Here is an 18,177-nt window from a genome sequence, read left to right on the forward strand (position 1 = left end):
CCTGGGTCAATAAACCATTCTAATAGACAAACATTACATGGTGTCAGAAGTAGGACCTCATGGATGTCCTACAGCCATCAATCAACTGGGAGCCCAGCTTCCTAGCAGAAGAAAGGGACCATTTCCAAGAGCCTGTTCAACTGATGTTTGCAGGCCCACTGGCAGGCAAAGCAGAGAAAGCTCTCTGTGTCTACCAACTTATCTGGGCTGGAGCGAAAGGACGCGAAATTTTCAACACCTTCACCATTGCAGACAAGGAACAAAACAAAATTGAACGGTACCTTGAGAAATTTAAGGCATACACTTCACCACAGAAGAACACAGTTTTTGCACAATACCTGTTCCAAAAGCAAGACCAAGCCCAAGGAGAAAGCATAGAGAAATATATTCCTGAGATCAAGACATTAATGAAACCATGTCTCAACTTGGACTCAAACGAAATGGTCCAAAATTGAAAAGTGTGCAGAATACTAAGCCAAAACGTAAGCAAGAAGCTCTTGGCTGAATGTGACGAACTTATGCTTGAAAAAGCAACTATTATGCACAGAGCCCACAAAGTTACCCAGGCACAGCATAAAACATTCCATGGGACTAAATCCATTCCTGTAAAATAGGCGATAAAACATACCCAACCTAGAACAGCAGTCGAAACACACAGGAAGCAAGCAGCTCAAAAAGCAAACCATGCTACTTCTGTGGCAGAACATATTCCCCTCCAATGTCTGCTCAGCAAAGGGCAAGTCATGCTCCATATGTAAAAAGCTCCATTGCACAAGTTTGTCAAAGCGAGACAATAAACATGGCTAAGAAGATACTGCTGAATCTGACTTCGGTGATGAAACCGTTTTCCTCCTCTCCTTTGAACAAATGGAAAACAAAATGAAGAAGTAATATCCTTGATCAGTTCCTATCAATCAATTCGCTGTCCAGTTCAAAATCAACACAGGGGCCCAGGTCAACATCATTCCAAAGAAGTACTTCGACCTCATTACCCTAAAGCCCACCATCAAACCCAAGAACACCAGTGCCTTAGCAGCTACTGAGGAGCAAAGATCCCTGTACTGGGAGTTTGTGGACTATTGTGCAGCTACAAAGGTAATACCAGCAGCAGGCAACCATTCTATGTAGTAGAGACTTCAGCTTCCCCCATCATAGGCTACTGTTCAAGAGTACAGTTCTTGAAAAAAAAACACGAAGAGGTGTTTAAAAGAATCAGGAAATTTGATGAAGAATGCAACATATGCCTGAAGGACAATGCCAACCCAACTGTCTATCCAGCAAGGCGAGTACCTACAGCCATGCAGAATAAAGTCAAGCAAGAACTCAGCCACCTAGGAGACCTAGAGATTATCAAAAAGGATGTTACCCCAACAGAATGAGTCAACTTGATGGGTATGGCTGAGAAGAAGGATGGGTCTATAAGATTGTGCATAGACCCAGTATTCCTAAACAAGTCCATCAAACAGCCCCACTAGCCCGTACCCACTCTAGACGATGGCACCTTCAAGCTATACAGAGCAAAAGTAGTCACAAAACTTGATGCCCGTTCTGTTTACTAGTCAATCCTGCTATCCAAAGATTGGACTTACCTTACAACATTCAGGACAATATATGGAAGATACCAGTTCAAGGGGACGCCATTCAGAATCATCTGAGTGCAAGATAAATTCCAGTGGAGGGTGGAAGATGCTTATCAAGGGCTGGAAGGTGTCTTCAACATCATTGATGACATGATCTTGTACAGCACAATGAACACCTAGCAGCAATACTCAAACTAACCCTTGCTAATGGGATCAATTCAACAAAGATAAGTACCATTTCTTGGCCTCCAGTGTCAGCTATTTTGGACACATAATCAGCTTCATGGGGATACAGCCAGATCCCGAAAAGATTCTTACCATATGCCAAATGCATCATGCCAAGAACTTCTAACCCTCCTTGGGATGATCAACTATCTCACCAAACACATACCAAGTCTATCCACAAAAAACAAACCACTTGGTGAACTAACCAAAGCAGACCCATTCATCTGGTCTGAGGAACATATGCAAACACTCATTGACCTGAAAAGCTCTATAGCGTCAAACACCCGATTTTCCAACCATCAGAGCAAGAATGTCAAACTCATTTTCAATGCATCTAGCCACAGGCTTGGCACCCACCTTGTTTTGGAAGGGTAGGTTACAGCATATGCATAAAGATCACTCAGTAAGACAGAGCAGAAGTATTCACAACTCAAAAAAGAGCTATATACCACCATCTATGGCTGTAAACATTTCCATCACTATCTGCACAGTCACCACATCGACAAAACGACTGAATATTGCCCTCATGAAACCATTTTAGCTAATCTGATTCACAAGCCCCACTGCATGTGCAACAACTAATGCTTCAGCTCCAGGCTTATGACCTGAGTCTGAGGTTCCAACCAGGATCTGAAATCGCAGTTGCTGATGCTCTGTCATACCTCCATCTTAGCAATACAAATCCAAAACTGGAACAAGATCTGGATATGTGTACACTGTGTAGTATGGAACCTACCAGACAGCACCAAGAAGCTTGAGCAGATATGGACAGGAACAGTGCAAGATGGAGCCTTGAGCACCCTAATCATAATAATTCAAGAGGATTGGCCAAGTACTAGAAAAAACTATTCAACCTACATCCTGACCTGCTGGAACTTCCAACACAAGCAGTCCTTTACCCAAGGCGTCCTTCTGAAGGGAGAAAGACTAACCATTCCCAAGAATCTACAGTTAGCCACACCACTCCAGGAGCTACATGCAGCCTACCTTGGAACCAAGAAAACCAAACAACAAGCAAGGGTGCTAGTGTACTGGCCAGGTCTCAGCACAGACATTGATCAGTGCATAGTAAAATGCCAAACATGTGCCAATCACATGACAAGCAACTCAAAAGAGCCAATGATCAACCACAGCATAGAAACATTCCATTGGCAAAAGATTGCTACAGATCTGTTCAAATGGAATGGTTCCAATTTCCTAGCAACCATTGACTATCACAGCTGTTTCTTCAAAGTCAACAAACTTGCTATCACATTGCCCAATGTGGTCACAACAAAACTTAAGGCTCACTTTGCCTAGCATTGCTTACCATTGCAGCTAAAGTCTGACAAAGGCCATCAGTTCCCTTCCAGAGAATTCATCACTTTTACCAAATCCTGGGGTATATCACGGAGCACACCCAGCCCTGGGTATCCCAAATTCAATGGACTCACCAAGAAGACAGTAAAGAATATAAGAAACATCATGACCATGGCAACAGAAACCAGAGAGGATCCCTTCCTATGTCTACTTGCTCACAAGGATTTTATTGATAAATTTTCCTCTATCCATTTAATAAAAAGGAAACTTAAATTTCATTTAGTTCAGGATTATTTTTAATTAAGCATCTTTTTTATAAGGCAAAGTTATTTGTATGGTTTGTTGATATGGGTAAATGTGGGCCTCTCAGCTATCTTCTAGAATTAATTTATATTTAATAATATTGAAATTTTCAATTTGTTCAATAATATTGACAGATCCTGGGCTAGCTACTGCTTTCATATTATTGTTGTGTTATTGTATCTTTGCCATCATGTTCATCTTTGTATTGTAGTGTAATTTGCTATTGTTTCTTTGTCTAGGCCTAGTTTTTCGACCTTGTCTCCCCATGGGCCTATGTCATATATATACATGTATGTGAGAATAATTAATAAATGAACTTGAACTTATCTGAATACCAAATTACACCAGTTGATGAATTTGCATCTCCTGTTCAACTCCTGATGTCCCACCAACTAAGATCCATCCTACCATGCAACACACATCATTTAAAGAAGAGGGTTGTTCCAACTAGACAGTTCACCAAGCAAAGAACTGAAATACAGAAACACCAGAAAACTCAGAAAATACCAGACAGTGGAAACAGGCTGTTGGGCTTACTCATGCCAAACAACTGCAATTGTACCAAGAGCAGAAAAATGAAGGTAAAATTCTACTGAGGAGCTGCAAACACAATCAGCTCACCCACATCAAAGCCCAAAAGCCAAGAGTTTGTTCCATAAACGACTTGATGATGCCATACTGCCAGACATGGCTGCCAAGCCACCAGCCTCTCCATTGCAGGCAGACCATTTCGTGTCCCTGTTGCCAATCAAGGATAAGAATCAAACCCCTAGCCCCAGCCACAACACCCCTGCAACACTGCCTCAACAAGCTAGGGAGACCCCAAAAACATCACACACAAGATACAGCTGACTTGTGAGAAAACTCCTGAAACTGAACCTTTAGCCTACAGGCTGTAGGAGTGATTAAAGAAAGTGCAGATAGATTTTTAAGAGGAGAAGTGAGAAAGACTTTTGTCAGATTTTTTAGTAATAAGAAGGAAAATGCAGCACTCTTATTCTGTAGTGTGCAAAATATTTATTTCATTTATTTTGTAGGTAGCCTGGGTCAATAAACCATTCTAATAGACAAGCATTACATTTGTTATTATGAACCAACTGTTGATGAGAAATAAGCACACAAAATCATGGCAATCCACAAAATTAGCAATTATTGACTATTCTATTCAACATTGAATGGAGAATAATATGCTATAACTCTATCCTATAACTAAAATAAAGTCCTAGCTGGATCTATTGTGCTTGATGTTAATGGTGGTGAGTATTGGATAATCACTGAAGTACTAGCACACAAAGGTCAGTTAGATGGACTCTTCTACTCATACTTCCATGGCTTATTGCTCTACTCTGTGTCTACTTTTTATTTAAAGTATGTAGTAGGAGCATTCCATGAAACAGAGGACAAGACTGCAAAAAAATTAATGTATCTAATTTCCTATTTTTGTAAATATTTTAATAACTAGACATTCCATATTTTCATTATTTAGTGTTGCCAGCTTCATTTTTCATAATATCATGAAAAAATCAATCACATAAGATAAGTGTCCATTTTTTGTGTCACTAGAAAAATATTGTACATTAAATAGCATAAGAAGCTTTTACATAAATAATGGAAAAATATCATAAAAATGCTTAAAAGGGCATTGCAGCAATATGTTTTCTTACAAAATATACAAACTCATTTGAAATCAATCATATGGATTTGATTTTATAGCCATTAACAAATCATACTGAAATGGCAATGTCACATATAAGACCTCAAACTTGAAAAAGTTCCATTACACAAAAACTATAGAAATAATTGACTTTTTATTTTATATTTTCTAAGTTTATCCTATCTATATTCAATCCCTCAAGACTCATTACTATAGCTTTAATTGGTAAACAATTATTAAAAATTTAAAGTTGTCCTCTACAAGACTAACAGGTCTTGTAAGGGACATCTCATTGAGGACAGGTTGATTTAATACAATTGCATTTCTTTAATTTCAGACAATAACTCAACAATGGAGCCAAAAAAGAAAAAGTCATATGGAGAAATTTATAAGGACTACAGAAAGAGCCTAAAAGAGAAAAATCCAGACTATTTGGCAAAGAAAAAAAATGTGAAGCTAAATACAGAGCAAAGAAACACATACTAATGAAGATAAAGAAAACTTACATAAGAAAGAAACAGAAAGGAAATGAAAATACAGACAATCAAGAAAAGACAAAGAAAATACTTCTGCTGAAATTCCAGCTACACCAAATACAAGCTACCAAAGTCCTTATCAAAGAACACAATCATATGGAAAAGCATTAGCTTGTATCTCAAGGAATGTACCTGTTTCCCCCAGAAAACAGAAAGCTTTGGTTCGAGGTTTAGCTATAAGAGTAAGCATAGAGCTGCAGGAAAAAAATGGAACACAACTTGTCTGGTACAAGAAGAAAATTACCCAAAGAAACAATTCATGCTTTAGAAAAGTTCTTTATTAGACCTGATATAGCCTGGATAATGTCTGGCATGAAGGATGAGATAACATTATGGGAGAATGGCAAAAAAATAAGAAAGAAAAAAAATTACCAAACTATGTTTCTGAAAGAAGTCTTTACCCTTTTTGTTGAATCCCACATAGAATACCAAATTAGATTTTCAAAATTTTGCTCTTTGCATCCAAGTAAAGTTTTACTGCTTCGTGAAACTCCAGCAGACCAATGTAAATGTAAAATCCAAAAAAACTTTATTCAGGATCACAAAGGCTTAGCTATACAATACCACACAAAAGACTTTTGGAATAAAGTAGCCTACTTTGTAATACAGATGAAGATTCACTATATTTGGCAAAACAGATGTGGTGAGTGTGCAAATGGGGAAAAGGTTACAGTGGATATTGAACTTGATAAAAAGATCACTTGGCGACAGTGCATGAATGTTGATGAAATATCAAATGATGGGAAAAAAAGGAGTTCTTTGAAGAATATTGTAGAAAAAGGAAATGCAGTTGGGTGATTTGCAAGAAAAGGTTCAGAGCAGTTGGGAATCTGTTATAAATCATGTCAACATTAAACATTAAAAATCTAAGGACATAGTTGCTGCATTCATTGATCACCTTACAGTAACTACTTGATAAAGAAAGATATACCTGGTATTGAGTGTGAAATTATTTGGACTGATAGCCCATCTTCAGAGTTCAAGAACAAATTCACGGTCCAATTTCTTAAAAAGCTGTCAGAAGAACATAATGTCCCATTTTTCTGGAAATATTTTGCCACTAGTCATGGCAAGGGAGTAGTCAGTGGGATCAGAGGTAATGCTAAATCACTTGTTAGGAGATCTGTAATAAGCAAGGGTTTTAATGCTATGGTTGTACAATCATATAATGATTTTGCATGTGCTGCTAATGGATTGGTGAATAAACAACTGTCTATCATATTTCACAGGAACAGATTGATCAGCATAGAGACAGTAATGACTTGTGAGAGATATGGCACAAGTGAATGGCACTCTGAAAATAAGTGTCCCACAAAGGTCTTCTGATGGGATGCATTTAAATGAGAATGTCAAGAAGTGTAAGCCTTTTTTATCAATGTATCAGCTAGATAACACACTCAGCATGGTTACACCAAAGTCTGCTGAAGTCAATGATAGTCTAGCCATTGGAGGATGGTATGTTATCAAGTATAATGATGAAGAATTTCCCAGGAAAGTTATTAGCAAGATTGGAGATGAATACGAAGTATCAGTCTTACATATAGCAGGTGAGAAAACTTTCTAGTGGCCAACTCCAGTAAATAAGTTTTTTTATAATGGAGATGAAGTTAAAAAAAAAAAAAAAAAACTAGAAGGTCCTCCTGATGTTGTACAGATGGGATCTTGTCTTCTGTGGAAATTTACTGACTATGAATAACCTGTTTTATTACTTTGTTTATAAGACTCCAACTACATATTTTGAGCAATATTATTTAAACTTAAGTCTAAAACCAATTCCTTCATGTTTTAATACTTTTTGCTATTTTATTCTTAAATAAATACCAAGTAACATTCATTCAATTGTTGGATATTTATTGCTTACCTATTTGTAACTGTATCCTTGCTGTTAACCTTTTAAAATATGAATACTTAACCTATTCATTTAGTTACTTTAAACTTAAATGTGTGGGATTAATATCCATACTGTGTTTAATAGTTTTACTCTTGAGATATATACATATACATATATATATATATATATATATATATATATATATATATATATATATATATATATATATATATATATATATATATATATATATATATATATATATATATATATATATATATATATATATATATATATATATATATATATATATATATATATATATATATATATATATATATATATATATATATATATATATATATATATATATATATATATATATATATATATATATATATATATATATATATATATATATATATATATATATATATATATATATATATATATATATATATATATATATATATCATGAAAAGAGAAATCACCAATGCAACAGCACAAACACATAAAAAAAATAATAATAATAATAATAATAAAAAAAAAAAGAGACAGAAGGAGAAAAGGAAGACTGTTTTCCTAAATTAGTGATTAATATAGACCAGCACTTGAATGAGGCCTTAGCCCTACTCATCCATACAATCACATAGGTCAAACAGCATAGCCAAACACAATCAACCATAAAGAATAATCCATGGACAGGCAGTCATGTCGTCAATAAGTATAAGTCGTCATTTACCAAACAATAGAAAAAATAATAAAGACAAATAATTCAGAGGCAACAACCCAACACAAGGAAAACAGTCTTCCTTTTCTCCTTCTGTCTCTCTTTTTTTTTTTTTTTGTGTGTTTGTGCTGTTGCATTGGTGATTTCTCTTTTCATGATATATATATATATATATATATATATATATATATATATATATATATATATATATATATATATATATATATATATATATATATATATATATATATATATATATATATATATATATATATATATATATATATATATATATATATATATATATATATATATATATATATATATATATATATATATATATATATGTATATATACATATATATATATGTATATATACATATATATATATGTATATATATATATATATATATATATATATATATATATATATATATATATATATATATATATATATATATATATATATATATAATTTTTTGCTAAATGATACCAGTAATGTAAAAAATTCAGTGTCCTTTTCAATGTCCTGTACAAGACCTTGACTTTTAAAAGTTAAAACATTATTAAAGTATATTACTAAAGTATACTATGAAAAAAAGCAAAAATTTAACTTAAGATTATTAACATTAACCTTTTAGGGTTGAATTGGTTTTCAATACTCAAACTTAATTGACTTTTAAAAGTAAACTTTTTATTTTGATATCTTGTATTTTTCTGCGTCCCGTACAAGACCTGTACTTTTTGTTTATGTTTCAATGACACACAATAAAAGGTAAGATTTATTATTTGCCATACATAGACATAGACAAAGGTTATATAAATTGAATGTATCAAACTTCCTTCAGTTATCAAATGGGCATTTAAAAATTAAAAAACTGTCTGAATATCCTGTACAAGACCTGTGGATTGGTCCAGTAGTAAGCATGGCCATGTCCTTTTTTCATCCCCCTTGTAATCTCCTTTAACTTGACCCCATCTCATCAATCAAGTCTCTCTTTCTTTCTCTAGAGGCTATTGACCTTTGACAACCTTAAAATCTTCATTTAGAAAAGCAAAATCTTGCAAAATAGTTTTTCTACTTAAATGAAATACAAAAAAGTACATTCAGCTTCATAATTTTGCTCAAACCCAATTTAAAAGGTTTCAAAAACCTGTAAATATATTTGCAAAATTTAGAAAAAAAACTTCTTCATCCATATTAAAATTCTGCTCAAATAATAGGAATTGCATTTTTAAAACCAAAACCAGAGAAAAACAAACCAAAAATTAAGGTAAGCTGTGATGTTATTTTGTCAAAATTCTAACCATTCAAGTAGCCAAAACCTAAACTACACAAATTTCAGAGACATAGAAATCATAAGAGGGTTAACATAGTAACTTGACAATACCATCCCACAATATATTTTTGGCCCTGGATTAATTACTGAAAGTTTATTTTCCTAGCCTAACCACTTTCCAAGATAGCAAAAAGAAAAAGAATACAGCAGCTGATCTAAAATTTTAAAACCTGCTTTTAATAAAAATATTTTGATTATTTTGTTTAAAAATACTTTGATTTATTTCGATTATGTTTTATTATTTTGATTACAAAAAATGAAACGTTCAGGAATCAATCTACCAGCTAAAGTATGTCCCGGGAAGGTATTTTGAAGCAACTACCTCCACTCCTTCTCCCTCTAAAGGGCCCTGACCTTTGATGACCTTTAAAAATATGTGTGTTATAAAAGTGAAATCTTGCAAAATAGATCTTCTGCTTAATTGAAGTAGGCTACAACAAAATTGTTTTCAGCTTCATAACTTTGCTCAATTCCATTTTATAAGGTTTTAAAGATGTGCAAATACATTTCCTAAATTTTGAAAAACAAGAGCTAAGAGCTCATATGGCACTTGTGACGAGGCGAGAAGAGCTAAGAGCCAAGAGATCATATGGTATGAGCTCTAACAAAATTCTATGAATCAATAGATTGATTTAAAAGGAAAATAAGAGGCATAATGCCGGTCAGGATTTAAAATAAGAGCTCTGAGTCATGATGTCCTTCTAAATATCAAAATTCATTAAGATCCAATCACCCACTCGTAAGTTATAAATACCTAATTTTTTCTAATTTTTCCTCTCCCTTTAGCCCCCACCCCCGATGGTCGAATCTGGGAAAACGACTTTATCAAGTCAAATTGTGCAGCTCCCTGACACAACTACCAATTTTCATTGTCCTAGCATGTCCAGAAGCACCAAACTCGCCAAATCACTGAATCCCTCCCCCAAATCCCCCAAAGAGAGCAAATCCAGTACGATTCTGTCAATCATGTATCAAGGACATTTGTTCATTCTATCCACCAAGCTTCATCCCGATTCCTCCACTCCAAGTGTTTTTCCAAGATTTCCCCCTCCAACTCCACCCAATGTCAAAAGACCTGGTCGGGATTTGAAACAAGAGCTCTGAGACATGAATTCCTTCTAAAAATCAAATTTCATTAAGATCTGATCATCTATTTGTAAGATAAAAATACCCCAATTTTCACATTTTCCAAGAATTCCGATTTCCCCCTCCAACTCCCCCCAATGTCACAGGATCTGGTCGGAATTTTAAATTAGAACTTTAAAGCACAAGATCCTTCTAAATATCAAATTTCATTAAGATCTGGTCACCCTTTTGTAAGTTACAAATACCTCAATTTTCAAATTACCCCCCCCCCCCCAATTACACCAAAGAGAGTAGATCCAGTCCGGTTATGTCAGTCACGTATCTTAGACAGGTTTATATTCTTCCCATCCAGTTTCATCCTGATCTCACCACTTTAAGTATTTTCTAAGATTTCCAGTCCTCCCAACTGCCCCCCCCCCCCAAATTATGCTTGATCTGGTTGAGATTTAAAATGAGAGATCTGAGTTACAAGGTCCTTCTAAATATGAAGTTTCATGAAGATCCGATCACTCCTTCGTAAGTTAAAAATACGTCATTTTTCTTATTGTTCAGAATTAACACCACCACCACCACCCCCCCCCCCCAATAGAGCGGATCTGTTCCAATTATAAAAATCACGTATGTAAGACTTCTGCTTACTTTTCCCACCAAGTTTCATCCCAATCCCTCCAATCTAAGTGTTTTCCATGATTTTAGGCTCCCCCCCCTCCAAACTTCCCCCAATGTCAGCATATCCGGTCAGAATTTAAAATAAGAGCTTTGAGACACAATATCCTTCTAAATATCAAATTTCATAGAGATCCAATCACCCATTTGTAAGTTAAAAATACCTCATTTTTTCTAATTTTTCAGAATTAACCCCTCCCCCAACTACCCCAAAGAGAGCATATCCGTTCCGGTTATGTCAATCATGTATCTAGGACTTGTGCTTATTTTTCCCACCAAGTTTCATCTCAATCCCCCCACTCTAAGTGTTTTCCAAGTTTTATGTTTCCCCCTCCCAACTCCCCCCCCCCCCAATGTCACCAGATCCGGTCGGGATTTAAAATAAGAGCTCTGAGACACAATATCCTTCTAAATATCAAATTTCACTGAGATCCAATCACCTGTTTGTAAGTTAAAAATACCTCATTTTTCCTAATTTTTCAGAAATAACCCACCCCAACTACCCCAAAGAGAGCAGATCTGGTCCGTTTATGTCAATCTTGTATCTAGGACTTGTGTTTATTTTTCCCACCAAGTTTCATCCCAATCCCTCCACTGTAAGTGTTTTCCCAGTTTTAGGTCTCCCCCACCCAACTCCCCCCCCCCTAATGTCACCAGATCCGGTCAGGATTTAAAATAAGAGCTCTAAGACCCAATTTCCTTCTAAACATCCAATTTCATTGAGATCTGATCACCTGTTTATAAGTTAAAAATACATTATTTTTCTAATTTTTCAGAATTATCCCCCCCCCCACCCAACTACCCCAAAGAGAGCGGCTCTGTTCTGATTACGTCAATCATGTATCTGGGACTTGTGCTTATTTTTCCCATCAAGTTTCATCCCAATCCCTCCACTCTAAGTATTTGCAAGATTTTAGGTTTCCCCCCTCCAACTCCCCCCAATGTCATCAGATCCGGTCAGGATTTAAAATAAGAGCTCTGAGACACAATATCCTTCTAAATATCAAATTTCACTGAGATCCAATCACCTGTTTGTAAGTTAAAAATACCTCATTTTTCCTAATTTTTCAGAAATAACCCACCCCAACTACCCCAAAGAGAGCAGATCTGGTCCGTTTATGTCAATCTTGTATCTAGGACTTGTGCTTATTTTTCCCATCAAGTTTCATCCCAATCCCTCCACTCTAAGTATTTGCAAGATTTTAGGTTTCCCCCCTCCAACTCCCCCCAATGTCATCAGATCTGGTCAGGATTTAAAATAAGAGCTCTGAGACACAATATCATTCCAAACATCCAATTTCATTAAGATCCCATCACCCACTCATAAGTTAAAAATACTTCATTTTTTCCAAATTAACCGGCCCCCCACTCCCCCCCCCCCCCAGATGGTCAAATCGGGAAAACGACTATTTCTAATTTAATCTGGTCTGGTCCCTGATATGCTTGCCAAATTTCATTGTCCTAGCTTGCCTAGAAGTGCCTAAAGTAGCAAAACTGGGACCAACAGACAGAATTTGCAATTGCTATATGTCACTTGGTTAATACCAAGTGCCATAAAAACATTGATATGGCTCAAAATTCTACTCAAATAACAGAAATTGCATTTTCAGAACTAAAGGCAGAAAAAAAGGTAAAATTCTAGTAAATTGACTTCTTACTATCTCAGAAAGGGTTTAGGTTAGAAAAATGAAACTTTCAGGGATGAGTCTACAGGCTAAAGTATGTCATGGGAAGGTATTTCAAAGTAGCCACCTCCACTCCCTCTCCTCTAGAGGGCCCTGAAACTTGCCTACATGACAGATCTGTACCTATTGAAATTTTGACAAAACAACATTTTACCTTAATTTTCAGTTAGCCTACTAGTTGCTTTTTCTCTGCCTTTAGTTCTGAAAATGCAATTCCTGTTATTTGAGTAGAATTTTTAGCCATAGTCCTATCAATGTTTGTTTTGTTTTTTTTTTTTCAAACTTTAGGAAATGTATTTCCATATCTTTAAAACCTTACAAAATGGAATTGAGCAAAGTTAGGATGCTGAAAACAATTTTGTTGTACTTCAATTAAGCAGAAGATCTATTTTGCAAGGTTTCACTTTTCTAACACATATATCTTTAAAGGTCATCAAAGGTCAGGGCCCTTTAGATGGAGATGGAGCAGAGGTAGTTGCTTCAAAATACCTTCCTGAGACATACTTTAGTCTGTAGATTCATCCCTGAAAGTTTCATTTTCCTAACCAAAACCCTTTCTGAGATAGCAAGAAGTCAATTAACTAGAATTTTACCCAGAATTCTATTCAAATAACAGGAATTGCATTTTTAGAACTAAAGGCAGAGATAAGGCAACTGGCAACTGAAAATTAAGGTAAAATGTTTTGGCAAAATTTCAATAGGTATAGACCTGTTATGTAGGCAAATTTCAGGGCCCTCTAGAGGGAGAAAGAGTGGAGGTGGGTACTTTAAAATACCTTCCTGGAGAAATACTTCAGCCTGTAGACCCATCCCTAAGTTTCATTTTCCTAACCTAAACCCTTTCAGAGATAGCAAGAAGTCAATTAACTAGAATTTTACCAAATATTTATCTGAAATTAGCCTTGACATTGTCTGAGTAGCCTTAGTACTTAGTGCAGCCTATTACCCTTGGCCAATCTTATGCACAAGCTTTTACCCAACAAGTTTTACCAACTAACTCTTGAAGTTTGAACAAAGTACGCCTATGATCAATGAGTATGAAAACTTTTAAACTGTTTTTTAATCACGACGAAAACTGTTTACTATTTCTTGTAATTTAAATGAATATTTACTTTCAACTTATCAGAAGGCGCCAAGTTGTTGTTGTTGTTGTAGAGAAAATACGCTCGGCTTTCGCCCTCTGCGTCACCAAACAATAATTAAACTTAAATCATAGAAACGAAAAGAACATACAAATCAAATAAATCAAATCATCTTCTCTTCTCACCACACTCTTGTGACTGAAAAAAAAAAAAAAGTGAAATTACAACCAGTTGAAAATCTTTGTTGAAGACACAAAAACTCCCAATGCCTCCAATATTTTTAACTCCTTATCTTTACTAACACGAGTGAAACCTAAAACGAGAGGAGTGGACGTCTTCAGGCCCAATGATTCAATTTTTCTTATCAGAATATTTCTCTCAGTTGTGAAACGAGGGCATTCTGAGAGAATGTGATCTATTGTTTCATCAATATTTACACACCTATAAAAAGGGCATGACTTGCTATCTGTAAGATGATATAGAGCTTGACGAGATCTGGTCATTGCATGACCAGTTCTCAGACGGAAAATAGAGTTTGCAATTTTCCTATTGGGTGGATAAGGTGATATGGGATATAATGCCCCTCAAAAGACAAAACATAAATATTTGTTGTTGCAATACATGTATTATTAATTCTAAGAGAACTTGCAGCAGAGGTTATTAACTTTGAAGTTTCATTTACAGTGAGAGCAACCTTCCAAGTAATTGGGTGGTGGATAGCCTGTTTTGCAATACTGTCAGCAATTTCATTTCCCTTAATCCTTATGTGAGAAGGAACCCAGACCATTTTCAGTTGAAGACCATCAGAAGACATTATTTTCTGAATCTTTCCCTGTAGATGAACAATAATTGGAATAACTTTTCCTTGCCTCTTTTTTAGATCAGAAAGAACACTTTTAGAGTCAGAAAAGATAACAAATGCACCTGATCCTACTTCCAGCACTGTATCCAAAGCTTTTTGGAGAGCAAGACATTCTGCATGGAAAATGGAGATTCCATCTGAAACTCTAATCCCAACTGATGAGCCATTCCACTCAGAAAAAATGCCTATGGATGCCTTCCCATCATTTGAGACAGATCCATCAGTAAATATCTTTTTCCAATTATAAAATTCAACCATTTTAGCTAGTGTAAGTTGATGAAGGATTAGACTATTCATTTTATTCTTAGGACAATCCATGCCAGGGATTTTTATATCTATAACATTATCAATGCTATTAGGAGGGTTGGGAGATATCTGGGTCTGACAAGAAAAGATTAGGTTTTCAGGAACACCTATACCATTCAGCAAGGAGACCAACTTGATCATGGCTGGACTACTATATGTCTTCCGATTTTCATAGAGAAATGTATGATTTATGAGACACTCCTTGAGAACATGGAGGTTTTGGTTAGTATTTACTTTCATAAAGTAATTAGAAGAAAGTTTCAAGAATCTTTCTTCTAAGGAAGGTATATTAACCTCATTGAACAGAGCTGCAATAGGAGTACTTTTTAGTGCACCTGTGATTAATCTCAGGCCATGGTGAACTATTGATTCAATTTTAGAAATTAACTTTTTTGAAGCTGAGTAATAGACAGGGAGACAATATTCAATCTTTCCATATATTATAGATGTGAATAGTTTTCGAAGACCATCTCGGCTAGCTCCCCACTTTTGCCCAGCAACAGCACGCATAAAATTCAGTCGTTTTTCAAGTGCATCACAAAGATAAGAGATATGATCATTCCAATTTAACTTACTATCCAGCCACATACCAAGAAATTTCACATTCCTGGCAAAATGAATTTGTTGGCGCCAAGTTTGGGTTTGAACATTAAACTTGACAATGATGATGGTGAAATTTCATAATATTGACAAAAAGAATTTTCCGACAAGGAAATAGTATCCCTACGAGAATGGGTAACTGATACCATGGGGTAGTACATATTACTAAACGGGTAGGCTAATATGGGTTTACTGATAACTGATATAGAGTGTGGGTATATATATATACCAATAACAATTACTAATTATCTTTGTTGCATCGTTTAATTAACGTTTTATCATTTTTATACAATTCTGGGAGTTATGCCAGCTTTGCCTCTCACAGAGTAGACCCCAAAGTCGCGCCGCTATAAAATTCAGCGGCGACAGACACAATTATGTTGGCGATGGTGTGCCACCAGTGGTGCAAAAATTTTTGACAGCATGCCAGCAAAAAATTATTGGCGGCGTACCGTCAATTTATTGTCTGTGGACAAAGTGTTCACCTACTTTGGTTCAATTGTCTGCTGAAACGGAAATCTAGATGCAGAGATATCAGCAGGGGTGGCAAAGGTGAACACCACTTTCAGCCGGCTGCTGAGACCAATATTCCACAAACCACAAATCAGCCGTCTCACGGAAGCTCGTATCTAATCTGCCTCGATAGCAAGTGTTGTGTTGTACTCTTCAGAGACTTGGCCTTTGCCTCAAGCGCAGATAATGACGATAGATGCTGTCCAGATAAAATACCTCCACAAAATCAAGCACGCTAGGTGGCACAACAGGGTACGGAACACGGATATCCTCCGTTCCTTGAAATTAGCACACCTTTCCGAACAGCTCGAGTCCCACATTCTGCGTTGGTATGATCATTTACTTGGCCTACCCACTTAAACACTTGCCCATCTTATATGTGACTTCCATCCACCTGCAAACTGCTGAAAATGCCCCAGGAGTAGACCACGTACAGGATGGGTAGATATCATTCGCAATCAACTCACAGCGTGGGGTATTGACTGATGTGAAGCTTCTACCATCGCTAAAGATAGGCCACTCTGGAGGCGACTAACTGCGCTCCAGAGTGGCCTGAGTGGCACACCATAATGTCTGGTTCCCTCTACGCTGGTGTCACTTCCGAGCAAGAGCTTTAAGTAAAATAAGTAAGTAAGCCGTCAATTTATCGGTGTTTCTTCTATTCCCAGAATTTCTTCGGCTTCTTTTAAAAAGTCTTAAAAACTAAGTTGGTATCAGTTTTTATCAGAATTCAGTCCAGAATTCCTTTTTAGCTTCATTGCCATGGCCGAACCTCGTACAAAATAAAGACAAGATATCAATCTCAACTTCTCACAAAAAAATTCTTTTAGCCCAAATGATTAATACTGAGACCTTAAACTGCTTGATATTTGAATTAATTCGGCAAAATAGGTAATTTAAAATTGAATGTATATAAGGCTCCCAAGCTTGAGTGAAACAAGAATACTTGTACTATAAATCAATGGCGAATAAAACCTCGATGAAATCTGATGTTTATATTTTACTTCATGTCTGAATTTGCTGGTCTTGTAACCTGCATTCCATTTCTTTGACTACCATATCCCTCAAGCCCTCAAAACCCCACTCTTTACACTACAAAAGTTATTATTTCTCATTGCTTCAAGATTGGATCCTATCACTTAAGAGCGATATAATAAAAGTTTTTGAATTAAACATTTGAACGAACTCCATTGAGAATGACAAAGCTTATTTATTCTCCTTCCCTTCCCAGCAATTAAGGTACTGCGGTTGAGGCCGTATTGAACAAGGTGGGTAAGCATATCAAACGATGATATTTTTATTTTAGCGCATTGGATTTAATTTTTTTTTGTTTTTATATAGCCCATTTTCAGAAAACTTAACATGTCGTTTAAGAACAGTTTGTTCCCAGGTGCTAGAACTAAAATAACCAACGTTTTGTACAGAAAAGTTTCATAATAAAAGAGGCAATATCTTATAAAGAAAAGTACTATATAATATAAAGTTTTTAATTCCGGCTTTAAATTTCAGAGTTTAATTTGAATTTCCTATGTTTTCAATTCTCGGGCAGTTTAAGGAGCCAAAACAAAAGATTCAAAACATCTAAATCACATAATCTTTTATTGAATATATTGCAATTTTAAACTTGGATTTTTTGGGGAAGGTTGTTAGGAAGACAAAGAGTTCGTATATAAGTTCAGTTCTGCCACTTTGTACATGCTTCCATGTACATATGTAAAAAAAAACATTTTGGGTGGGGGAAGGCGGGGATTGTTACTAATAAAATTTGTCTTCCTTGTTTTCAGGCCTTTGTAAAATAGGTGCATTTTTGAATATGGAAAAACATTTATAGATAAGGTATTCGAGGAATATCGTCGCTAGTCAAAACTCATTTTAATTA

The 18,177-nt window shown here is 35.6% G+C and overlaps 2 protein-coding genes across 2 annotated transcripts in view; both read right to left on the bottom strand.

The window, feature by feature from the left end:
* Positions 1-14,037, bottom strand: part of LOC136029648 (DNA replication licensing factor mcm5-B-like) — a 47,113-nt gene extending 33,076 nt beyond the window's left edge. The window contains exon 1 of the mRNA XM_065708149.1: positions 14,019-14,037. The gene's annotated coding sequence lies outside the window, so the exon portion shown is untranslated. The remainder of the gene's footprint in view (positions 1-14,018) is intronic.
* Positions 14,038-14,534: 497 nt separating this feature from the next.
* LOC136029650 (uncharacterized) lies at positions 14,535-15,773 on the bottom strand. Its single transcript, XM_065708150.1, has one exon. It carries the CDS (start codon positions 15,771-15,773, stop codon positions 14,535-14,537), a length of 1,239 nt encoding a protein of 412 aa, XP_065564222.1.
* Positions 15,774-18,177: the final 2,404 nt, after the last annotated feature.

Source organism: Artemia franciscana, chromosome 7, assembly GCF_032884065.1.
Source record: "Artemia franciscana chromosome 7, ASM3288406v1, whole genome shotgun sequence".
Lineage (NCBI taxonomy): Eukaryota > Metazoa > Arthropoda > Branchiopoda > Anostraca > Artemiidae > Artemia > Artemia franciscana.